Raw genomic sequence first — 26,255 nt, forward strand, 5'->3', positions numbered from 1 at the left:
ACTTGTGGCTCTTGAGTGCCACTTTGCATCATTATCAGCAAAGAATTAGAGTTCCTGCTCTTCTCTCCTGAGTCCTCACAAGTGGAAGTAACTTTACAATGAGCAGCCATGACCTCTTGGTCTCATCTTTGATCCCATCCCCCTTGTGCTGTCCCAGAGTACTATGTTTTGATTTCTGTAATTAAAGTGTAAAATAAGCTGTGTGTGGTGCCACAAGCCTATAATCTTTGCCTTTAGAAGACCAAAGCAAGATTTTGAATTTGAAGTCAGTCAGGGCTATACAATAAAACTCAGTTAAAAGAAAAGTTAAAAATATTAGTGTTATTTCTTAGTATGCTTAAAGTGGAAATCATTGATGGGAAGTTTGTCTTAAGATGTTTGGTATCTTCCATCTTACACCTGTCAGAATGGCTAAGACCAAAAATATAAATGATAGTTTATGCTGGAAAAGCTATGGAGCAAGGGGAACACTCTTTCATTGCTGGTGGGAGTGTAAACTTGTATAGCCACTTTGAAAATCAGTGTGGTGGTTTCTCAGAAAACTTGGAATCAATTTACCATAAGACTCAGCTATAGCATTCTTGGGCATGTGCCCAAAGGATGCTCAGTCATACCACAGGGACACTTGATCAACTATGTTCATAGCAGTGTTATTTGTAATAACCAGAACCTGGAAACAACCTAGGTGCTCCTAAGCTGAAGAATGGATAAAGAAAATGCAGTACATTTACTCAATGGAGTATTACTTAGAGGTTAAAAAATGGCATTATGAAATTTGCAGGCAGAATGGAATTTGAGAAAAATCATCCTCCGGTAATCCAGGTCAGAAAGACAAATATGACTCACTCATAAGTGGATATTAGGTGTAAAGGACAACCAGGTTACATTAGATAACCCTAGAGAAACTAGGTAACAAGGAGGGCCCATGGATTTCCCTGGGAAAGGGGAATAGAAGAGATCTCCTGAGTAAACTGGGGGTGGCAGGGTGGGGGGGCAATGGGAACATGAGGCATCAGGTTGGGTGACTTAAAGATGTGACGGAGTGGGGAAAAAGAAAAACATTAACAACAACAATAGTAACAACACCCTCAAACCAAACCAAACCAAGACAAAAAAAAATAATTGGTATCTGTTGGTTTGCCAGCTCATGGGCATTGTGTATGGATACACAAATAAGTTATACACTACCCATTTAGTTTTTGGAAGCTTAACAGCTGCCCTTTGTCCATCTGTGAGTAAAGAGTTTCATTTTTTAACATGTAAAATGGGAAAGGCTCAATATTATAATTTACAGTATTCATTTATAACTCATTTAAATCTTGTATTTAGTCATTTAATCAACAAATATTTCCCAAATGTTAACTATATTCTAGTCAGGCTATTAGAGGATGTATCAGGGATGAGTAAGATGAAAGTTCAGAGCTTGATGAATGAGGTGAGCACGAACAAGTGGTTAAGAGGAAGTGTATGTTGGCACTTGGAAGACAAATATGTCTTTAGGAATAAGATAGCCAGGGCATACTTTTCTGAGAATGTAATAATTGAGATGAGATTGGAAAGAATGGATGAGCAGAATTGCTGTATGAAATAGTTTGCTACAGTAAATTGTACTTGGTAGATTCAGAACTGAGGTGGAGACTAGGCAGATGGCTCACTGATCAAGAGAGTGCTTGCTGTGTAAGCCCAAGAACCTGAGTTTGAGTCCCCAACACCCATGTAAAGCCAGGTATGGCTGCTTGTACTTGTCATTCCAGTGTTGGCAGATCTGGCTAGCCAGCCTGATCAAAATTTCCAGCTTCTGGCTATAGAGAGGCTTTGTTTTAAAAAACAAGGTGGAGAGTGATGGGAAAATATCTAACATCCTGCTCTGGCTTCTGTATGTGCACGGATGGGTGTGTGCTCACTTGTGTGCAGTGATGATACTCTGTACTGACCCAGGAACTCAGTTATAAACCATGCCAGTTTGGCCTAGAGCCTTGGAGCACATCTATTGGAAAGAATAGAATCTTGGCAGGAGATGGAGAAGGGGAGGAGTGGAAGCCATGATTTTTGCAAACAGCAGTATGGTTGAAAGAGTGAGGGTTTCAGAGAAAGAAAGAGAAAAGCTGGGAGGGCCTGCTTAAGCCTCTGGACAGTTTCTGAAAGTAGAAAAAGGAGAGATGACACTTAGAAAAGCAGGCAGAGCAGAGCAGCCATGAAGTGAGGCTCAGTAAGCAGCTGTTTCAAGTGAGGGGCGTTTGGGAAGGGAAAGTACATTATCTCATTAAAGGGATAATTATTTCTCTCATTTCTTTACTATGACTTCTGGTGAATCAGCTTTGGAGGGATAATTTGGTGAACACCTGTCCAGGTGATTGTCAGGTCCAACTAGATGGAGTCTCAAGGGAGGGGATAGTCATATTTTGTGTTCTAATCTTTGGAGTAGATCAGAATGTTGTGTGTCCACCCAGGGCCAGGGGTAACTCCTTTTGGCCAGGAGGGCTAAAAAAGGCACTTGTGGTGTTTTCCTTTCTAGTGTTACAAAATAGGAAGTGGGGTCTATGGTGGACCTCAAAGGTCTCTAAGGGTACTAATCCTTGTGTAATTATGTAACATTCTTTTCCTTCCCCAGCAAGAGCTGAGACCCTAAAATGGTGAGTGGAAATTAACCCAGGGGTCCAGTTTCAAAGCCGTTTACCAGAGGGGATTGGTGTCTGGACTGGAGTCTATGTTGCACCCTAATGTGAAGCTTCCAGGCAGGGGTGCTCACTTAGAAGAAGAGGGGTGACAAACTAGAGCCCCCATCTGGCATTCCTGCCTATGACCAGGACAGGACCAAAGACATTTCTGGCTTCTGACCAAGGATAAGTGTGGAACTCCTGCATTAGGGACCTGGAAGCTTCCTGATCAATGTCTGTCTCTGGGTTCTCAAAAGGGCAGCTGGGGTGTCCCTCAGAAAGGCTTGACACCATTGTGGTTTATTATGATATGAACTATTTTAAACTCTCTCACAAGCAATGTGACATGTGACAGCTGAACATCAGCCATGCTTATGTGTAATTTAATGATCCATATATTTTGATAAAACAATCCAAGTTATAGACTATTTTAAGATTTGACATGCACATAGTATGATAGAGGAAAGAAAAGGTTAAATTCTGAATTTTAATGGCAACAGTCAGTCTTCGTCACATTTGGAGGACATGGCATTTTCAGACTGAATGTACTCCTTTCAAGAAAGTAGCTAACCAAACTGTCCATATGGTATCTTTTGCAGGAGGCATCGTTGTCCACATCTTCCTACGAAGATTTATGATAAAATAGAGAAACCATGTCTCCTCACCGAGTACAACGAGAATTATCCTATCTATGAGTCTTACCTACCCAGAGATTCCTTTAAGCCCAGGAGGGTTTACCAGAAGAGGTCCATACCAATGGAAGGCCTGACCACATCCAGGTGAGGCAAACAGCTCGAATGAGAAAATGGGTGGGAGTAAAGCCATAATGAATAGTGTGATGCCAAGATAATAGCATGTGGTGTTAGTGCAGTATGGACGTGTGACATTAGTGTCTTAATGCTAGTGTACTAGATATCTCTGAAAGATGATCTTCTGCTTGTTGGCTTGCTTAACTGTTCCCAAACAGCCTCTTACTGAGAAAGAGTTCCTGCTTCTTCAAGTGGGGGTTAGGCTAAATTGGTCTAATTAAAGGTGGGAAGTTGTATTAGAAGGAAAGAAGGAGAAGACTGCCACTGAAAAAAGTTTTTGGCTTTCTGGCAGCCTCCATAACAACTTGGGTGGTTAAAAAAAAAAAAAAAAGACTGGTGATAAAGAATGGGTCCTTTTGATGTTGTACTATGGATTTTGAGTTAAGAGACCCCACAAATGTTCAAGATACACAAAGAATGAATTTTTCAATTGCTTCTGGTATACTCTAGTTGATTTCCAAGTTTGGGATTTAGGGCCATGTAGATGTGGAACTGCCTTTGTTGGTGTCATGGAGATCCCCATTTCCAGGGGCTGGGGAGAACACTCTCAGTCTAAGGGTTCTGTGGCCACAAGATTGTGCATCTTCCATTGACAGTTCTCTTAGTAGCCTAATGATGATGATGCCTGGCTTGATGATCTAGTGGAGTTAGGAACATTTATGAGTAAAGTTGGGTGGGGTTTCAGACCCAGTTGTCAGGTCCTCATCCCCCAAAGACACGATTTCTGTGCTGTGGAGTTAACAGTGTACACCATTTGTTCCATCACAGCACTTAGACATTACAGATGCCTGGACAACTTGCTGAATGTCTTCCTATTGCTCACCCTTGCATTATAATTTTGCATGGTTTTAATAATGATTCCAGGTGGACCAAGGTAGAGCATGACATCTTTCTCCCAAAATAATAGAAATTTCCTCTCTCGAGATTTACTTGGAGGTGTTCTTATCTAAAAAGACAGGTGCTGTCTTCTAGACTCAGCAGCCATATCTAGGTTAGGGCAAGAGGTCACCTAGGGGGAGCAATGAAGCTAAGGGATATCTGAGCTTGGTAGGAACTACTGGATGGGGCACCTTGAGAATGGAGCGTAGCTGAGGGATGTCTCTGACACCAAGCAGTTGTAAATGATCTGGTTTTAAGCACAACTGTTCTGGCTCCTAGTACATTTGAACAGTGTAACACATAACTGCTTTTTCTACCTACAGCTTACAATAAGTGATATAAACTTTACAGTCTGGCCTTCATTTTTCTAAGAGACACCATCTCTAGGGTTCTAGAGCTCAAGACAAAGACTGGGCTGCTCCTGAGTGAGCATTACTTCTCGTAAGAGACGTTAGGTCACAGCAAGGAAGAGTCCTGTGCCTGTGTGCGAAGATGCAGGGTTTAGAAGGGGATGAAAGTGTTGGGAGGTGACTTCAGACTTCCTTTTCTCCTCCCAGGTGTAGCTGTTCTTAGCTCTTTACACCAAGTTTTCAAGAAACAAAGATCACTTTATTGTGAAATCAAAAGCACTAACTTCAGAGAGCGTTATAACAGAAAGCTATTTTCTATCCTGAAGCTTGAGGCTTGGATGTTGAGAGATGCTCTTGTTCATTGTATAACTCTTACCAGAACACTCAACAACCCCCTGAGGTGGCAGGATCTCTCTCCTGCTTCCCAGCTCTGAGGCCCTCAGATCTGGTACCCTACATACCCTCCTGATGCTGTTTTGCAAATCATAAAATTAACCTCTGACATGAGCTAAGTTATCTTTGCCTGTGTCATTTACAACAATAAAACCATTTCCCAGCAGGTGGGCCTCAGTCAGAGCCACAGCAACAATAAATCCAGTTTACATCAAGAGGTCCCCAGCTACTGAAAGAATTTCCCAAACTATTAATGATCACAGGGCTTTAAAAAGAGAAAGGGGTGGAATCCAGTTACTAATGGGGAGGAAGAAAAGCAGACCTGGGAGCTGGGTAAACCCTGTCATAAGGGCACTTATCATGTGTAAGGTCCTAAGTTCAAGCCCTAAGCTGAGGCTTCAGGTTGGGGGGCAGGGGGAGGCTGACATTGGACTTTTTTTTTCTTTTATCATACCCTAGGAAGAGGAGCCAGGCAAAAACTCATAGGGCAGTCCCTGTCCTGTACCTCAGTCTCATTGCTTCTCAATCTGTGCTTTCTGGGGTGATTTTCAGACTGTGGAAAAGTTGAACTGCTTTCAGGAATGTAAAGCAGCCTGCCTCTGGAGGCTTTTAGGGGAAGGGGTGTGTCATCCCATGTCTGTCTAACCTCTGGGTCTGCACAGATTGTCACCCATCTGTTCTGTTCCCAGGACCCTTGCTGCCACAGCACCTCTCTCATTTCCCTGTCTACAGGTGGACTCTGCATAGTGTCTGAGGCGGGACCTGGGGCTCCCACCTGCTGCATGAAAAAGTCATTTGGTCCCAGCTTGGCTGAACTTGGTGATTAAGTCCAGACACAAAAAACACCTGGCTTCTGGAAAGGCTATCAGCGCAGCACGAGGCATGATTACAGCTGCACACAGCTCTTACTGACCATAAATTGTGGGGATTTAAAGCAGGTGTCAGGAGGGGAATGCCTGCGATTTCCAGTCCTCCTTACTGGAAAAACTTTTTTTTCTTTTTCTTTTTTCTTTTTTCTTTTTTTTTTTTTTTAAATTTGCAGCTTTTGATAATTCTCTTGCTGAGGATTTGCCTTTAGTCGGGCTAGCTCTGACATCAGTTTATAAAGACTGTTTGCATTTCTAGCCTCATTTCCCATTAGGCATGTCACTGGATGAAACACTTGGGCCCCCACTTGGGACAGTATTTCTGTTACCTAAACCAGCTTCAGCAGTGTTAAATAGTACCTTAAAAGGGAGCGGGACATGGGCATAGCAGATTAGAGGTGTGTGTGTGTTTGTGTGTGGGGGAGGGGGGAGAGAGGGAGGAGGAGAGAGGGGAAGGGGGTGATGGATTAGACTTAAGGGAAGGCGATGAGGATGGGCAGAGTTATTAGGAGAGAGAGAGAGAGAGAGAGAGAGAGAGAGAGAGAGAGAGAGAGAGAGAGAGAGAGAGGAGAGAGGAGAGAGAGGAGAGGAGAGAGGATTTGGCTTAAGGGCAGGGAGGAGACAGGGCTTAAGGTGGGGTGGAGTGGAGTTGCTAATAGAGACTTTCTTTTACTGATAAGACTTATTGATAAATCAGAGAGATTAAGGGAGGAAAGAGTTAAAAGAGAAGGGACTTCTGGTGCCCTTTTCCAAAGCCAGGAAGGATGCAAGCAATGGTAATGAGGTAGTGAGCTGAGTCTTGACCCGTGCTTGTTGAGCCCTAAGGGTTTTCTTTGCCTGCTACTCAAAGCTACAGCACCAGAGTTATTACCTGTATGGCAGGACTGACAAGACAAGCAGATGAGGTCCTCAACACTAGGCTTGACAGCGGAACTTCGGAGCCTTTGACTTCTTTGGTGTGCATCCTTGATTGAGTTTCTGGACATCTTGTCCATTATTTCATTAAGAATCTTATGTCCCTGTTGTTCTGTTTTCTGTTTTAATCTTACACCTTTTTGCTCAGATTAGATAGCTTTTAATCAGTTCAAGTTACGGAGTCTTTCTACCCTTCTGTAAGCCCAGTGTATCATTTTTTTCTGAGATAAGGTATATTTTAGATTTTTTTTTTTTTTGAGATGAGGTCTCATTCTGTATCTCAGGCTTGCCTGAACTTATGATCAGATACTCACCCTTGATCCTGAGTGCTGGGATTTGGGGATTATAAGGGTGCACCATCAGGTCTGGCTTTAGCTTTTTGAGTTTCCATTTGGTTCTTTGGAGACTAGCTTGGTTCTCTGTCATTTTCTAGCTCTTAATTTATTATGACTTCATTTTGCCATTTCTCACTAAGTATTGTTAAAATAGCTGCTTTGAGATCTTTGCTACATCTGCTTGATGTACATGGGTCACATTTTTCCCACAGAGTGTCAAGTCATTTTGTATTGGTTCTGTGCAGTGTTGTGAATATTGCATTGGGAGACTTAGGACTTTCATTTTTTTTTCATTCTTCTGAAAAGCATTTTTGTTTGTTTGTTGAACAGGTAATTTTTGATTAGGCTCAAAGGGCAAATTCCATGTCCTTGGGTGGCAGCTCAAATTCCACTGCAATTCAGTTATCCTTAATTCAGAAGCCTGCTTCTGGTGTGTGAGGCAAGCAGGGACGTAGGCTGGGCCACTTACAGAACTTTGGCTTTAGCTCCTTCCTTTCCACGATTGTCTCGCATTTGCTTTTCTGGGTTTTTGCTTTCCTTTTTTTTCTTCGCCCCCTTTTTTTGTGAACAGAAAGAATATGGCACAGGCTGGTTTTAGCTACCTCTTCTGGCAGAGGCTGGTGGCTGCTTTCAGGCTGGAAGCTGTGACTCACAAGCAGTTCATGAAGTGAAGCAGCAAGACCTGAGCCAGGGCTGTTCCTTCTCCCCCCTGGTGGCTCTAGCCCAGAACCTGTTGGACTGTGCTGACTCCAGTCTTTCCAGTAGTTTACACATGGTTTCTTCTAGACTTCATGGAATGGGGGCAGATGTTAGCTTCTGCCTCTGAGGAGCTGAGAGAAGAAGAGAGAGTATTGTATAATTTGTATCCTGGGTGGTTGTGCTAGAATCCACTTGTTTCAGGGATGATATCCCACGGGGCTCAATGCTGGGAACAAGCTTAGCAGTTCTACAAAGGGGTCTCTCTCAGTGTTCTGTAAAAGGCTCTCGAACCCTGTGTAGGATGACAGAATAGCCTCCTTAGAAAGATGTCTTTTGAGCTGGAGAAGTTTGGAAACTACATAGGGAAATAATGAAATAAATCAAAGATGAAAGAGTATACCCCCACCCCAATAAAAGGACAAATCATGAGAAGTGGGTTGACTGAGGCCAAGGAAAGAGATGCTTAACATGAACTTGAGGATAGACACCATGACTAATTTATCGATGCAGCAGGCTAAGGGTGAGAGAGACTGGCTCTGTCTGAGATGCCTTGGCTAGCATGTGAAGTAGAACTGCATTTTCTGGTGAATGTGTGGGTGGAGAGGAAGTCATGCAGACCGTTTCTAGAGGAGAGGGAGGATGAAGAGCAGTACAGGAGAAAATAAGAGTTCTGCAGACTTTGAAGATCCCCATGGAAGGCCTCCCCATCCCTGGGGAGCAGAAAGGGGATGGGATAGGGGGTTGGTGGGAGGCAGGGGAGGAGGGGAGGGAGAGGGAACTGGGAATGACATGTAAAACAAGCTTGTTTCTAATTTAAATAAAAAATTCCAAAAAAGGAAAAAAAAAAAAGAAAATAGAGTCTTGTGTATGTGTGTGTACTGGGGCAGAAAGGAAGACAGTAGGGGAAAGATGTGGAGCCATAGGCTAGGAGATGAAGTTCCAGGAGGGCAATTTAGGGGAACGTTGCAGAGAGAGAGATTTGCTTTGGCAAAAATGGAGGGTTGCCTCCTAAGATTACATTTTAATATGATTGATTCCTTGGCTACCATAATAAATTCTGAAATTTGCATTAATACTAAACTATTAAAAAAGTAACTGTTGCTTGGCTCCTGTGAAAAGTCTCCATTCCCCACTTCCAGGCAAGTGATTTTCATTAGCAATTATGTAATTTCTCCTTTCCTTTTCCCCTGTTCTTGCCCAACACCTTTCTTTAACTTAGCCAAGTGATTTGAAATGAAGTTGCTGTAACTTCCCCAGAAGGGTCACTTTAACCTGCACTTAATTCTACTTTAACTCTTGGCTTTCCATGCTGGATAGCTTTTATATCTACCTACCTGAAGGAAGCTGGGATCTGTGACCTTTTTCCCTCTGTATTCATAGTCACCGTGGGGCTAAACACTGGGAAACATACCACAGGAAGAGAGGAGCCATTGAATGTAGAAAATTGTTAAATTTAAGCAATTTCTGGGAAGAATAAAATAAGTTCTTTTGGTATGAATTTGAAGGCTGTAAGATTATGTGTGATTGGGGACATGCAGTTATACTGTGGTTAATGATAGGTTTCAGTGAGTGTTCCCAACATAAAAATCTAATGAGGAAACACAGAAATTCTGATAAAATTCACTCTCTTCAGCCATTGAGACTGTCTTTTTTTTGGGGGGGGCAGATACAAATGAATCAAACTTTAAATTTAAAAATAATCCTCCCTTGAGGTAAGAGGCTTTTCCTAGCCAATCATTTGCCTTCTCTATAGCTGGTCTGTAAATACAAATACAGATCACTTTGATAGTAGAATTTGAATTTTGTATGGAAGGAGATTTAGTAATGAATCCATTCCCTAAATGTGGCTCACAAGACATTTTCTGTGTCTGCTTCTGTCTTTGAGGAACAACTTGAGGGCAACCCTCGAGCTGGTGAGTTTGTGAGCATTCCTTAGCAGATTCCCGTGGATGAACCAGAGACAGGGGCATTAAGCCTGCTTCAGCTTTTAGTGTCTGGAGACCCCTGGAAGATAGCACCTCAGAGGAGAGGTAGGATTTTTTTTTTTAGGGCAGTCATAGAGCCTTAGCATGTAAGTTTGGACATATCTGACTTTGCTCCTCAGTGCTGGCCTTTGGTATCTTCTGCTATTCTTGGAAGTACAGAGGGACCACAGCCCAGCTAGCCATCATTGAACATAGGTAAGGTCACCTCAAAATCCCACTCCAGCTCTGGGAGTGGAGAACCCTCAGCTTCCCTTAGGAATGTTCTCCACAGCAGATAAACTTTCAGCAGGAAGTTAACTCTCAGCTTGACTGGTTTTCAGATGGGGTTTCAAACATTTTCAGGGGTCTGTCTGTGCAGCCCTTGGAGGCTTAGTGTCTCCTCGTGTCTTGCTGCAATTGGTTGAGTATTGAGCAGTCACTATGTGAGGGTCCTTAATCTAAAAAGGGTAAAAGTGTGGAGCTGACTCCTGGCTTCTTGTTTAGCTTCCTGTTAGCCTGTTCCCTTCATAACTCCCATTTATATTCTCAGCTTCCGGATGCTGGGGTTACCAGCGTCCCTTTGCTGTTAGCCCATGTGAGGCCCCTGGGAAAGCAGCTCAGGCTGCAGATGCTGTTCTTGCCACTAAGATATATTTTAAGATATACCTAGAGGGTGTTATGGGAGTTCAACGGAAGCATCTCCCACTTGTGGCCCCAAAGAGACTAATTCTCCTTCTTCCATGCTCCTTCATCCCACCAAGCATGCTCAGGACCTGCTTTGGGTTTACTGACAACCCTGTATATAATTCATGCAAGACAGGTTACAGTGGAGCGTGTCACCCTTGCTACTCAGGCATGGCTCAGTAATGCCACACCAGGTTTCAGCCTGGAAGTGGTTTTATTAGTGTTTAGCCTAATGTTTTCCTGTCCGGAAACCTTTCCCTTCCATTGACGGGGCTGTTCAAGCAAGCACCTTTAGGGAAATATGTACTTTTCCCTTGTCCTATTTGGCCAAATGATATCCAGGAAAAAGCAGTTTGTTTGGGGGAGGAACTGGTAGCATGGAGATATGGGCAGTGGAGACCGTGGCAATGGGCAGTATAGCCTGACTCAGCTGGATGTGGCCAGGGAACTCCTGGTGATGGACAGGTGCCACCTGGGCCTGTCCTAACTGTGGCTGATTTGGGAAGGGATTACTTTGTTCTGGTGTAAAACATCGTGTGATTTTCATTCTGTTTTCTTACTCTTTGACACAATGGGGGCACTGATGACAGCAGATAGGAAAGAGATGAAGACTTTGTGTGTCTACCACATTTTTCCTCTTCTGGGTTTTCTGTAAGGCTGAGTAGAGGAGATAAATGTTAGCAGAAGAAGCTCCTGAGAACAGAGAGAAAAGTAAGTGTATCTGAAAAACAGATGTTAGCTCCACTCAAGCGGTTGGCTGCAAGGCAGGTGGGGGTATCAGCTGCAGAACAGGCCTTCTCGTCAATGAGCTTTGTGGTTGACACAAGGTGTGGGTAGGGAAGTAAGTCAGAGGACAGTCTGGGACAACTTGTAAATTGCACTAGAGAGCTGGGTTTTATCTGGTGGTCAAGTTCATCTTTTTATTCAGCCTTTATTCTAGATGCACCAAGGCAATTAAGCAGAAACAGGAAGACAGGGAGTCGGGGAGTGGGGAGGGGGGGAAGGTTGTCACATGGCCAAAGTAAAAATAGGTTGGGATCTGGACCAAAGGGCAAAAAATCTTCAATGAAGTAGAGGGGCTACTCCTGGTGAATGGCAGACTCTGTGGCTTTGAGGGGAGGAGTCAAGGATGATACCCCAGGAGTCAAGGGGTCAAACATGGGCAAAAAGTGTATTATAGTGTCCTGTTCTAAATTAGAAGTGAGAGGAAAAGGTAGGGAGTAGAAAATTCAGTTACTGTGAGTTAAGTAGACAACATTGTCTTCTCCCAAGCAAGGACTCCAATGACATGTGCTTATTCTTCTCCCAGGAGAGATTTTGGGCTTCACAAAATGGCACCAGTGGAATTCCATCAGCCTGACCCGTACGTTCCAAGTGAAGAGAATATGGATTTACTCACAACATATAAACAAGATTTTAACTATGTCCCTGTTTGTCAAGTTGGTGCCATCAAACCTCGGGACAGTAAATTTCCAAATGGTGACAAGACACAGTATCTGCCTACTTACAAAGGTGAGAGAAGAATTTTGGAGAGGACAGGCCAAGCCTATAGAACCACCAGGAAATGGTTACATGTACATTACCTTAGGGCAAAGATTGGCATACCACTTCTTGTCAGCCAAATCTGGCTCACTGCATATTTTTGTACAGATGGAAAGCTAAGAATGGCTCTGAAATAATAACTGAAAAAAGTTATTATTTCAGGACATATTGAAAATTGTGATATTCAAAGTTCACTACTGTCAGGTACATTATATTGGAACACAGCCATATCCATTCTTTTATGCATCTACTATGGTTGTTTCCATGCTGTAATGTCAAAGCTGAGTGGTCATGGCAGAGACTCTACAGATGGCAGAAATGTGGGATATCTTGACTTTATGTTTTATGATCCTTATCTTAGTTTTCTGTTTGAATCTTACAATGGGGAATCTGTTCAAATTTAAGCTAATTAAGATTCTACAATTTGATTGTTTCATTCATCTACCTAAGAGAATTTTGAAGTGTAACATACATACAGAAAAGTTCGTTGTAATCACACAGACCAATGAATTTATACTGGACATAACACAAACAGTGCTTGATCAAGAAATACTATATCCACAGAAGTGGAACACATACATTGGGCTGACTTTTCTTTTCCTTTTTTTTTTTTTTTTTTTTTTTTTTGCCATGCTGGAGAGTGAACCCAGGGCCTTCTGAATGCCAGATAAATGTTCTATTACTGAGCTACATTTTTTACCCTATTATACTCTGACATAATAATTTAATATTATAAATTAGTTTTGCCCAGTTTTAACTTTTATATGTTAGATTTATTTAGTCTTTTAAAACGTGTATTTTGAATTGATATGTAATAATTATACCCATTTATAGGGTATTAGGTGGCACTTTGATACATATGCATATTGTGTAAGGTTTTTAAAAATGTATTTACTTTTAATTTATGTATTTAATTTGCTTTTGATTTGTGTATGTGTATATGTGAGTATAAGGCATGTGTAGGTATGCCCAAGGAAGCCAGAAGGACTTTGCATCTCCTGGAATCAGCATTACAGGTGGTTGTACAACATGGGTGCTGGGAACTGAGCTCATGGCCTCTGGAAGAGCAGGAAATGCTCTTAACCAGAGACATGTCTCTAGCTACTATTTTTTAAGATTTATTGTTATTTTTTTGTGTAATATTTTTGTCCTAAGTGTGCTATGCCAGAAACATAGACACATTTGTGTCTCTGCATAGTGCTTTGTTGAAAAACAATTCATAAGTTACTTTGGATTGATTGGTTGCACATGGCCAATTAGTTTTGATTTCCTTTGAAGCTGGCCAGGGAAAACACAGTATCTTTTATTCCAATCCAGTTACTACCATTAACTCTCAGATCATGCATTACACATCACTCAGCAATTGTAACTCTCTGTATGTAGGTTTTAGAATGGCTGCAAAAGAGCTGAGGAGGCCATGGAGTTCAAAGGGGACTTTCCCTTTGGTAAGGCAGAGGACTGTTGCAGATGCTCAGAGTCTCTGTAGGTGGTTAGATACATCATTCACCAGACCAGTTGCAGAGCTGCTGCAGGGTCTAAAGAGCCACGCTGCAGAGGTGCAGGTAGTAGAGGTGTAGGACAGGTCCTGATGGAAGACAGGATGTATGCATGGACTAGGTGCTTTACCAAGCAGTGGGGGACCATGCTGAGCTTGAAGTTCAGGAGACAGTGGGAGTTCTTTGCTGGTGGATCTCTTGAAGGACATACTGGGTGGCCAGATGACAGGTCTGTGGGGCCATTACCACTGCCATGTTATGGATCCTACTCTTTTTGGTGTTCAAGTGAGGGTATTTCACTCTTGGATGGTCTTCGTATGTCTGATAAGTTCTTGGACCTGTTTTTCTGAGATGGCTTTAAAAAAGAATTTATTTACTTTCATGTATATGAATGTCTTGCCTGAGTGTATGTATGAGCATCATGTGTGTGGTAGGAACTGAATCCAGGTGCTCTGGGTGAGCAGCTAGTGTTCTTTACCACAAGCCATCCCTTAGATACCTCATGTGGTTTTAGTATATCCATGTACTCCCACATTCTAAGCTATATGGTAAGTTTATAGGTGGCATCTTTGTAATTTTAGGGGAAAGTTGTCATTTGTATATCATGGTTAGTGGTGGACAAGTGGTCCAGCAAGAACAACAAAAAGAGTGCAGTCATCCTTATTCTGCCTCTGCACTCAAAATGGAGTCACCCAGGGCAAGGCACTGTCTTCTCAAACATTTCTGGGGGGGTGGTGGAAACACTCAGAAATCCTCTTTATTCTTGCCTTTTATTTTCATTAGCATATATTAATTGCACAAAGAAACAGGTTTCATTATGGAAGTTTTTATATGCATGCATCATATACTTTGACTGTATTCACCTCTCTGTTACCCTCCCTTGTCCATACCTTCCCACTCGTACTGGGTCTCCTGTTCCAAACAGTTCCCCTTCTTTTTGTCTGATATTTTTGAAACACACACACATTTCATCTGGTATCTGTTACATGGTGAAGGAGCATAGTGACCAGTCTTTGACCTTTTGGTAGAGAGACAGCTATGCAGTCCTGTGGATTGGGCCAGCAGGGTAGCAGTCCCCACTCTGTGGCATACCGCCACAAAGCCTGAGGTCAGAGAGTGAGAAAGTCGGTTTATCATCAGTAACTCTTCATGCTTGTGGTGCATCCTGTTGTCCCAAGAAGACAAGCTGAACAGTCCATGTGGAACATTTTGGAGGCCTCTGTGGGAGTGTGGTAAGAGTTGCTTTTATTAATCAAGTCAAGCATGGAGGTGGGGGGTGACATTGGGAGGAGGGAGGCTGAAGTGATGTACAAATTTCCTTTAAGGGGCTGTAGTCCATTTGTCAGGGAATCCTGCATGTTGTTGGTCTTTTCTCCTTAGTACTGGAACTGATTCTGAGGTGGCCTGGACTCTGCCCTTTGACTCATCTTTCGTGTCTGCATCTTCCTCTATTTTATAGCTGCCTTCTGTCAAGCCACATTCTGGATGTTGTTATTATACTGTGAAATGGCCCACCTACGAAGGGTTTGTGAACCCCAAATCCTATCTTTCTGGTTTGCTGTCTTGACTACAGCCATGATGAAGGCATTGTGAGCCTTCTGGGTCAGCGACACTTGAGCCTTTTCTCCACCGCCAGCGCCCTGTCTGCCCCTCCCCCCGTGGATTCCTCCCTGATACTTCACTACAGCCTGCTTTGAGCAACATCTCAAACTTTCTCCCTTCTATTGTGCTGTTGCATCCTCTAACAAAACCCCAGTTCTGCCTCCTTAGGTCTGCACTGGAGTAGTCACTCTAGCATCTCTCCAACCTTTGGGCTTACATCCATTCCCAAACTTCATTTGAGCCAGGAAGCCTTAGAAAATGAAACCACCTGCTCATTTAGGTGCCCTCAGTTGTTACGTTACGTTTTTTTTTTTTTTTTTTCTTTTGAGACAGGGTTTCTCTGTGTAGCTTTGGAACCTATCCTGGTACTGCTCTGGAGACCAGGCTGGCCTCGAACTCACAGAGATCCACCTGCCTCTGCCTCCTGAGTGCTGGGATTAAAGGCATGTGCCACCAACGCCCAGCTGTTACGGTTCTTAAGATGCCAAATCTGTACTGACTCCTCTGTGGCTGTGTAGGTTCTGGCACCTGCTGCCCTAGCCCCTCTGTTTCAGCCTCTAGTACCTTCCTCAGCTTCCTTCTTCTCTACCTTTACTGCCAGAGAAATATTGTCAGTCTGATTCCCTTGGTGGGGCATATACTCCTCCTTCAGTTAGTGGCTACAATGGCATGTTGTCAGAGGCTTTCTCAGATCTGCTTCGTCAGACCACACAAGCTCAGGGTAACTCAGCATACCCCTAATTCTTGTGTGGGCTTGTATCCAAACTTTGTTTCCTTGGACAGACTGGAAGCATCTCTCTCTCTCTTCACCCAAATTATTTGTGCTTTTTGCAATTTCTTTTTGTGTTTTGAGATAAGATCTCACTATGTAGCCCTGTCTGGCCTGGAACTCACTATTTAGATCAGGCTGGCCTGAACTCATAAAGATCTGTCTGCCTCTGCCTCCCAAGTTCTGGGATTAAAGTCATGTACCATTATATCTAGCTATTTTTTTTGCAAATTAAAAATAAAATATAATCACATCATTTTTCTTCATATTCTTATAACCTCTCTCACATATCCCCTCACTCCCTCTCAAATTCGTGTCTTTTTCTTTATTATTGTGTACACACATACACACACACACACAACAACTTGATGAGTCTGTTTGATTTATATATATATATATATATATATATAGGCAGAAATTATAAAAGTAAATAAAATAGGCAGAAATTATAAAATTAAATAAAATAAATAGGCAGAAATTATAAAATAAATACTAGGCTTCAGTTTCTTCTTCCTACAGCCTTCCTGCACTCCTTCTTTGTCTAGATTGGTCCATCTCAAACCACCCCCTGTAAAACCATAGACTATTCCACTGCTGAAACTTAACCTTGGCTTATGTTAAAATGGAACAGTCCTACTTTTTTCTCTTTTCCTCTTAAACTTTAGGTGCTTGTCAACCATTTGCCTATTGTAATAGAATTAGTAAAATATCAGTCAAGCATCAGTTAGATTACTTTTGACCAGGCATGCATCCATGGCACCCCCACCCCCAACTTCAAGTTGACTTCCTAGTTTTCCTAGGTCTAAAAACAAGTAAAGTATGTAGTGGACTCAGATGTGCTGGTTTGCAGCCTTCATGTCATAATAGTTCTTTCAAAAAATGATACCATCTTATCCATTTATGCTGCTGTGAAAACAAATCTGAGACTATGTATAAACAGTAAGTTATTTCTCACAGTGATGGATGCTGGGGTGCCATTGATTTGAGAGGCATTGGTAGGTTCAGAGTCTGGCAAGAGCCATGAGTTCCAAGATGGTATTTGGTTGCAATGCCTTCACAAGGTGAAAGGGAGGGAATAAAGGACCTGAGTGAATAACTGAATCATTTATCCAAAGGCCCTTCTTCTTTATACAGTGGAGATTAAATTTTAACATTTACATTTGGAGTGGAAGGTGTGATTCAAATTTTAACAAATGCTTATATTTTTTAAAAAAGTAGTTTATTTGATCTCCTCTATGACACCATGGCTTCCAAAGCTGTACCTTAAAGTCCCAATATCCATTCCCAGCATTTTAGGACAGGGGACCATAGCAAAGGTATATAAGGAAGGAGTAAATGAATGAATAATTGTGAACTGCTGCTTTTAGGACTCTAGATGACAGTGTTTGGCAGTAGTTATATCCAATCCCATCCTTCCAATCTTTCCACAGGTTCCAGCCAGGAGCAGGGATGAGGTTTGGGGAAGGACCATGACATTTACCTTGCCCTTGGGCCAGTTCTGAGCCACTCTCTGGATATAAGAGTACCATACCCTAGCTTCATTTCTTGGTTTATTGGCCCTTGAGTGACTTAAGTCCTGTGAAAATTTGCTGCTTTAGTAAGTCTTTCCCCAGTAATCTTTACAATTTCTGGCCATATATTACTGTCTGTCTTTCCAAAGAGGGCTGTCAAGGAAAGAAACCAAAGACCTGGATAATTAAATATGTGCATTTTAATGGACACCATTTCTATTTTGCTTATGTGTTTTGTTTATATTAGTTCTGTGAGGAAAATATTCAAACCTTTTATTTTCTGCTCATGTCCAGCACATTTCCTGTGGGGAGAGAGAGAGAGAGAGAGAGAGAGAGAGAGAGAGAGAGAGAGAGAGAGAGGGAGGGAGAGAGAGAGAGAGAGAGAGAGAAACCACCAATAAAAAAATGCTCAGCAGCATTTGGTTGTAATTTGTGACATTTTCAAAACACCGTGCAATTGAAAAGATTGAGAGTGTAATTACTTGATGCTCAGCTTTAGGCTTAGTGAAGTTTTCTTTCTTTTTTTTTTAAGGACATTATTATCGAATGGAATCCCATTTAAAGAGGTTCTTGCCAATTACCCACATGACACTGGCCCTGAAGGGCTTTACTGGTGTGTGAATAGTTTGTCATGTGGAATTCTGAGGTTTTTTCAGGGCCTTTTGGAGGTTTTATAATATATATATATATATATATATATATATATATATATATATGATAGTTGTTGGTGGGGGAAATCAAGATGCTGAATAATAATGTGGTTTCAACTATGTTTGCTGGTTATCAGGAGTCTCATGAGGCAAGTTTGAGTTTAGGAACCTGTTTTCTAAACACTTCATCCATCTGAGAAGAGGGCCAGGGAAGTTCTGTTCCACTCACCTTTAAGCATCTCACAGCAATGTGAGGGTATCTGCAGGTAGATGCCGCATTTCAGGGCGGCCTGACATGTGGTGGGTTGAACATGTGGTTTGTATTCAGCAAGATGGTTCCCGCTAAGGCCCCCTAATGCTTTCAAGATGCTGATAGAGCCATTAATGGTTCTTGGAGAAAGATTAGATTTTCAATTAAAATGAAGCCAATTTTGAAGAACTAGTTGGTAGTATTACTGGCCTAAAATAAACTTAGGAGTGTGTCTGGTGGGTGGGGATGTCAGAATTTCTGGAGCAGTACAAGCTTAGTAAACCCCCCCAAAAAAAAGCAATGATAAAGCTTGACAAAGTAGTAAAATCAAACGTTTTGAGACTCTGGAAATCAACCAAAGACATAGGACAGATTGAGAGCATTTATTTAAGAGAAAAGATTGGCTTCTGAACAGTGGGCATCAGTAGGATTTTATCTTGGAGCTGCTCTGTCAGCTCACCCTCTCTCCCAGTTCCATTTGTGTGATATCTTTACTGGGGAGTGAAGATGGGGGAAGGGGGCGGGGAGGCAGTCATGCTGTTAGAAGGGTCTGAGTCGATTTTAAAGGGAATTTTGACCAAAAAATGTTTCACAATGAGAAAACCATTCAGAGCTCACAGCTTGTACAACTAGTTTATGGGAATAATTGTGGTGAGCAGCAGGTAAATAGATGAGTGTGAAATTTCATAGGGAGGTGCACACAGGCTGCCTTGATGTTCTGAAAGGTGTTCTGAAAGGCTATGATTGTAGGCCAGGCTGTGGGCAGTCTCAAGAGCCATCAGAGAAAGGGCCTTTCTATCTATTCAAGTGCTCTGGCTGAATGGCAGGCCTCATATCTGTACAGCAGGGACTAAAAAGCAAGTTCAGATTTGTAAACCATGTGATCTGTAGCTCCAGTTCCCCACAGGTACACCTCATTCATTGAGAATATGGAGTCTAACTTACATCAACCATTGGCTAACTACTAAGTTATGGAGAATGAATCTCAGGAGGTAGATTTAACATGCTACACACCAGTGACCTCACACTTCAGGGGGAAAAGATTATAGAATGAGTGCAAGGATTTCTCAAATAGGAGGAAAGACGAGCTCTTTATGGAGGGAACGTGTATTATCTAAGGCACTTTGTCTTAGAGAGGGAGGGAGGAAGAGAGGAGAGGGAGAGAAAGAGGAATAGGAGGAGAGGAGAGGAAAGAGAGGAGAATAGAAAGAGAAAGGGAGAGTGGAGGGGGAAAGAAGGGAGAGAAAGACATCAAAAAGGGGGCTGTGGGGTCCATGCACAAAAGGCAAAAAGCAGTCTAGAGAAACTATCTTTGAGGGAGCCCAGATGTAGCAGAAAAATATTTGAAAGTAGGTATTGTAAATATATTTAAAGAGTGGATGGAAGCCATGTTTAAGGAAATGAAAACAAGTAACGATAATACTCATCAACTAGAGAGTACCAATAGAAGGAAATCATAATAGAACGAAAGATCCAGAGTTGAATAATAACCATTTGTTTTTAAAATTGAGAAGCTCAGCCGTTTTGAGTTGACAGAAGAATCAGTGGAACAAAGGCAAATCAATAAAGGATTATTCAAACTGAACATAAAAGAATAAAACAAATAAGCAGAAACTAGGAGATACAAGAAAGTCATCAAGATTACCAATGCACTTATAATAGGAGCCTCATAAGAGGGCAGTTAAAGAATTAATTGCTGAAATGCCCCAAACTCATGAAAAATTTACCTAGACACTGAAGAGGAACTATGCAAATAGTATAAACATGAAGAGATCCATGCATTGTTGTCAGACTGGAAAAAATAAAGGCAGAGATATGGAAAGAACCAAAGAGAAATAAATATTTCATCAGACAGAGAGAAATGAGGGTCCCATCCAGGGTCACAGTAGGGTCTCTTCAGAAATAACCAAGAATGAGGCAATCCAATGGTTGATAGTTTGAAATACTGAAAACATCAAGAATCTTAGGCTGGGTAATTTTTATGTTTCAGAAATGAAGGCAAAACAGTGATTTCTCCAGATAGAGAGGTCCTCTCTTTAGCTGGCTTGTTTTAGAAATGCCTTTAGAAGAAATCACAGAGATGGGGCGTGTGCTTATAAATAGAACTATGTAAATATGTCTCTCTACAGATAGTTTTTCTTTTGTTTTCTTTTTTCTTTTTCTTTTTTTGAGACAGGATCTTGAACTGTCCTAGAATTCCTTGTGTAGCCTAGGCAGGCCTTGAATTTAAAACAACCCAGCAACCCTCCTGCCCCAGTTTCCCAAGTGCTGGTGTTGCAGGCATGAGCCATCACACTCAGCTACTTTCCTCTGTTTCACTCTTAATTCTTAAAAGTCCATTATAAACAAATTATGAAATGGGAGAGTTTGTCTTAGGAAGGTAGGGTAGAGGTGCAACATCAGAAAGTCAATTAACTTCCCTCCTGCCCTAAACTCGATAAATGAAACAAAATAAAATCAATCCAATCAAGCAAATAAAACAAATGCTTGTAGATTAGAAGGGAGACATCAGGACTGGCACAGTAGCACAGCAGGTTTGTCTTCTGAATTCAATCCTTCACATATCCCCACAAAAAAATTTAAAAGGGGATGAAGTTATTTATTTTCAGAGAATATAATCCTCTATGAAGATGTCTGAATAATCTATAAAAATAAAAATAGAACCAATGAACGAGGGCTGCTGAGATGGCCCAGTGGGTAAAGGTACTTGCCACATGAATCTGAGGGTCTGAGCTTGATTCTTGGATCCCATGCAAAGGTGGAATGAGAAATCGAATTCCACAGAATTGTCCTTGGACCTCCACATCTGCCACAGCACACATGTTCACACACGCATAGTATACATCCCCTTGATAATAGTACTAAAATTAAAAGGAAGTAATGGGTTTGTTTGTCCAGTGTCAGTCTTGAAGAGTAAAAGCAAATACATTTCTATATATTGGCCTTGACAGTCAACATGGAATTGAAAAAGAATCTCTGGGGCCTGGAAATACAGCTCTGTGGTAAGGAGTGTGAGAGTATGCTTAAGGCCTTGTATTTGATTCCTAGCATCATTTATGCACAGAAAATGTTACTGTAAGAAACAGATCTCCATGCTGAGGAAGTGGCTCATGGCAAGGCGCTTTACTGCTGGAGCATGAGGACCTGAGTATGTGTTACCTGCTCCCATCTAAAATGCCAAGCCTAGTGGTGTGTGCCTATAACCCAGGGAATGGGTGAAGTAAGGTGAGATAGGGATCCTAGGGTTTCACTGGTCAGTCTAGCCAAATGGTGAGCTCTAGGTTTAGTGAGAGAGGCCCCATCCCCAAGGAAAATAAGGTGGAAACTGTTAAAGGAAGTCACCCATTAATCACTTCTCATTTCCACATGCATGGATGAGTGCACCACACAAAAACCAGTCTTTAACAGTTGAAAAATTGGTAAAATATTTGTGATAAACTAAAAAGGCAAATCTATGATATATGCATTGAAAATGAACAATGTAGAGAGAAATTAAGTTGTAAACAAATGGTGAAACATTCTGTTTTTATGCATTATGATTCAAAAATGTTAAGATGGAATTACTTCTACTTAAACATTGATTTTGTGTTCTGTTGTGTATATATGTGTACGTGTGAGCATGGGTACATGAACGACTTTTGTGAGTCAGTTCTTTTCTTCCAGTGTGGATTCTAGGGATAGACTTAGGTTATTAGGCTTGTCTGGCAGGTTTTCCCTGTTAAGCCCATTATTTTTCCTGCCCCATTATTTCTATTGATGTATGCACTGATTAAAATTGCTTAAACATTTCAAAAAATTGTTAAGACATTCTCAATGTTATGTGTGAAATTCAAATAAACCAGTGAGATTTTGTTTTTGTTTTGTGTTTTTTGAGACAGGGTTTCTCTGTGTGGCCCTGACTGTCCTGGAACTCACTCTATAGGCCAGGCTGGCCTCGAACTCACAAGAGGCCCTCCTGCCTCTGTCTACTGAGTTCTGGAATTAAGGCACGCGCCACTACTGTCTGGTTTGAGTTTTTGTTTTAAATAAGAACAAAGTTGAATTTATTTCATTTTTAAAAAACTATGTTATAAAGCTCTGGCACATGGGACAGTGTGGTACTGTTATGAAGACAAGTATAATGGCAGTGCAACCACATTATTGCAACCAAGTGACAGTTTTATGCAAGGAAGGATGCTTAAGTAGTACACCATGGGAAATGAGAATTTTTTTGATAAATGGTGCTAGGACAGATAGATAGCTACACACAAGAAGATGTACTTAGGTTACTTCACACCATACTGTAAAAAGAGTTAGGGGTTAATTATGTAGCTCAGAGGTATAGCACTTTTCTGGCATGCATAAAATTCAGAATTTGATGCCCAACACTGCAAAAATAGTTAAAAGACAAGGAATTTAAATATAATCCTGCCAAAAGACAATCTGATAGAAAGGAATAGACACTCAATAAGAGTTACAAATTTCACTATCTTAGTCACTAATAGATAGGTCACAGATCAAAAGAAGTCACACAGAAGCTTTAGAGTTAAACTACCTTACATATCAAATGAACTTGATAGATATTGATAGATTATTCCATTTAGTGATTGCAAATATACTTAAAAATGCATGGCACTTTCTCCAAAATAGATCATATTTTAGGCCATGAAGATGTCTTAATAAATTTCAAATAGGAAAATAAAATATCTCACTGCTTCTTTTTATGTATGTATTTTATGTTTTAGACAGTGACTCACCGCATATCTCTGGCTGGCCTAGAACTTGCTATATAGACCAACTTGGCCCTGAATTCACAGAGATCTGCCTGCCATGGTCTCCTGATGCTGGGATCAAAGGCCGCCATGTCCAGCATATCTTGTAACTTATCAGATTTTAATGTAACAAAACTAGAAATCAACATCAAGATCAACTACACAAGCAGGGAGATTAAACAAGACACTTTGGAATAATCAGTAGATCATCAAAGAAATTAGGAAGCTGAGTAGTGGTCGTGCATGCCTTTAATCCCAGCACTCATGAGGCAGAGGCAAGTGGATCTCTGTGAGTTCCAGGCCCGCCTGGTCTGCAAAGCTACACAGAGAAACCCTGTTTCGAAAAACAAAAACAAAACAAAAATTAGGGAAGTTAACAAATTTCTGGACTCAAATGAAAATGCGAAAGTGGATACGGAATATCAGGATCTGTGGGAAACAGGAAAGAGCATTCCAACAGGGACTTTTATGACTGTGAGCTTACATGGAGTCAGATGACAAGGTCATGATTTGATGATGCACCAGGTCTTACAAAGGTAAGGAAGAAAGGAATCCAAAAGCATTGGAAGGAAAGAAGGGATGATATCATCTGAAATAGAATCTCAAAGCCAGTACAAAGGACCTCAGAAACAGAGACTTGGCTTTTTGAAAAGATAAAATTGAAAAACCCTTAGCCAACTTACCTGAAAGAAGACCATGTTAATACACTTAAGGATGAGATCTCTGGAGATGTTACAACAAACACCACTGAAATCTAGTGAACCACCAGAGGTTACTTTGAAACACCATACTTCAACAAATGAGGGCATTTAGTAGAAATGAATAAATTTTCAGCTATGACTGACTATGACTATCGTCAAACTAAGAGGAAGAAGCAGATTAAAAAAGAGATGAGGCTGAAGCAGTAACAAAAAGTTTTCCAAAAAAGAAAACCCTGGGAGAGAGAGTCACTCCTGAATTTTACCATATTTCTACAGAACTAACTCCAATGCTCTCAGACTAGTTCATACAGTCAGAAGGAAGGACTCATTCCAAACGATTCTGTGAGGCCAGGAGTACCCCATGTTCAAACAAGGCTAGGATATAACTAGGAAAGAAAATGACATCAGTCACCTTTATGAACCAAGATTCAGAAGTCCTCAACAAAATGCTTGTAAGTTCAATTTAACAGCATATTAAGAAGAATATTATAGTTTCATTCTAGGGACGATAGTTTGACAGTCATGCGACAGCAAGTGTAATTTAGCACACAAAGTACAAAAATAATCCCGATGTTCAGTAGATAAGTTTTTAATAAAAATTAACATCCCTTCCTGACCCCCTCTGTACTATTTCAGAACAATACATGCTTATATGTAACAAATTATAGACAGTACCTTGAGTGTTGAAATTAAATGCATTTTCTCTAAAATGAGTAAGACAGGGTACCCATTCTCACCACCCTTACTTGACACAGTGAAATTTAGACATAACAACATGACAAAAACCAAACCAAACCAAACCAACAAAAACCAAAACCAAAACAACAACAAAACAAATGAACCAAACAAAAAACCCAGGATAAAATCGGGAGGAAGAAATAAAGCTATGCCTATTTGCAGATGCTAGGATTCTATAATTAGAATATCTTAAACATTCAAACAAAATACTTTTAGTCCCATAATATTCAATGAAGTAGCAGGATACAAAATACACACTAAAAAAAGTATATTGTGGCTTTTTAAAAACACACACACACACACACACACACACACACACACACACACACACACACACACACACACACAAAATAAAGTCAGTGAGAAAGAAATCAGGAAAACAGTCCCATTCACAATGGCTTCTGAGAATAAAATAACTAAGAATAAACCTCACCAATGAGCAGAGAGACCTTTATGGAGAAATCTATAAAATACCGAAGAAAGACACTGGAGAGGTTTCTGTGAAGCGGAAGGACATCCCGTCTTTGTGGATCAGCAGAATCCATATTGCTAAAATGGCCGCCATATCAAAACACCGATGAGACTCAGAACTTGAAAAAGAACCCCTAAAAGGCATAGGGAAACACGGACTTCTTGAACAGCTGACACAATCCTGAACAAAAGGGTAAAGCTGGAGGCATCTCATACCTGCTCTCCATCACATTACAACCACAGGAGGGGAATCTGGCATTGTCTAGGCATAATTCAGACACATTGACCAATGGGATAGAGATGAATACCCAGAAATGAATCCAACCACCGCTAGACATTTGAATCTCAACAAAAGTGAAAACATGTATTCCAGAAAAGAGACAGCTTTTAAACAAATTACGTTGAATATCCACATGCAGAAGATTGATCTAGATCTCGTCCTCTCTTAAAAACAAACACATTCAAACTTGATGGAAGACCTTACAAGAATACTTTGACTTTGAAATCACAAGGATAAAATACACTCATCACTTACTCTCAGTTGTGACCAAATGTCTGACAAAAAAGTAACTTGAAGGTTTGAGAGTACAGTCAGTCCATCATGGTGGTTTATACCCCAAAGTGGTGTACGTGGTTCATATGATAGTTAACACTTTAAAAAATATTGTTGGCCATTTTGTTTCTTTCTTTGAGAATCTTCTAATCAGTTCACTAGTCAGTTTATTGATCAATGATTTACCCATTTGAGGTTTAATTTTTGCAGTTCTTTATATTAATCCCATGTGTGATCTGAACAATGATTGTGTGTGTGTTTCCTTCTGTGGGTTATTACTTCACTCTGATGATTATTTCCTTTGTTCAGAAGCTTTTTAATTTTATACAATCCCATTTGGCAATCCATAGAGTTATTTCCTGTGATACTGGTGTGCTGGTTAGAACATCCTTGCTGTTGCTTTTATATTGAAATGTTTTATTTACATTTCCCAATAACACTGTCAAAGATTAAGGTTTTACATTGTGGTTTTTGATTTTTTTATGCAGGGTGAGAGATGTAGATTTAACTTTTTTCTGCATGTGGAAATTCAGCTCCTAGAATAATTTGTTGAAAGGACTATCTTTTCTCCAATGTATGCTCTTTTAAGCTTGGTCAAAAATAAAAATAAAGTAGCTGTAAGTATGCATTTATTCCTGGGTCCTTTATTGCATTTCATTGTGCAAGCATC

The 26,255-nt window shown here is 41.0% G+C and overlaps 1 protein-coding gene across 1 annotated transcript in view; it reads left to right on the forward strand.

Annotated features, from left to right (window-relative positions):
- Positions 1 to 26,255, forward strand: part of LOC100761997 (stabilizer of axonemal microtubules 1) — a 50,624-nt gene that overhangs the window by 16,852 nt on the left and 7,517 nt on the right. The window contains exons 2-3 of the mRNA XM_035438676.1: positions 3,257 to 3,436; positions 11,861 to 12,063. Of these exons, the coding sequence (XP_035294567.1) occupies positions 3,257 to 3,436; positions 11,861 to 12,063 (383 nt within the window). The remainder of the gene's footprint in view (positions 1 to 3,256; positions 3,437 to 11,860; positions 12,064 to 26,255) is intronic.

Source organism: Cricetulus griseus, chromosome 2, assembly GCF_003668045.3.
Source record: "Cricetulus griseus strain 17A/GY chromosome 2, alternate assembly CriGri-PICRH-1.0, whole genome shotgun sequence".
Taxonomy (NCBI): Eukaryota; Metazoa; Chordata; class Mammalia; order Rodentia; family Cricetidae; genus Cricetulus; species Cricetulus griseus.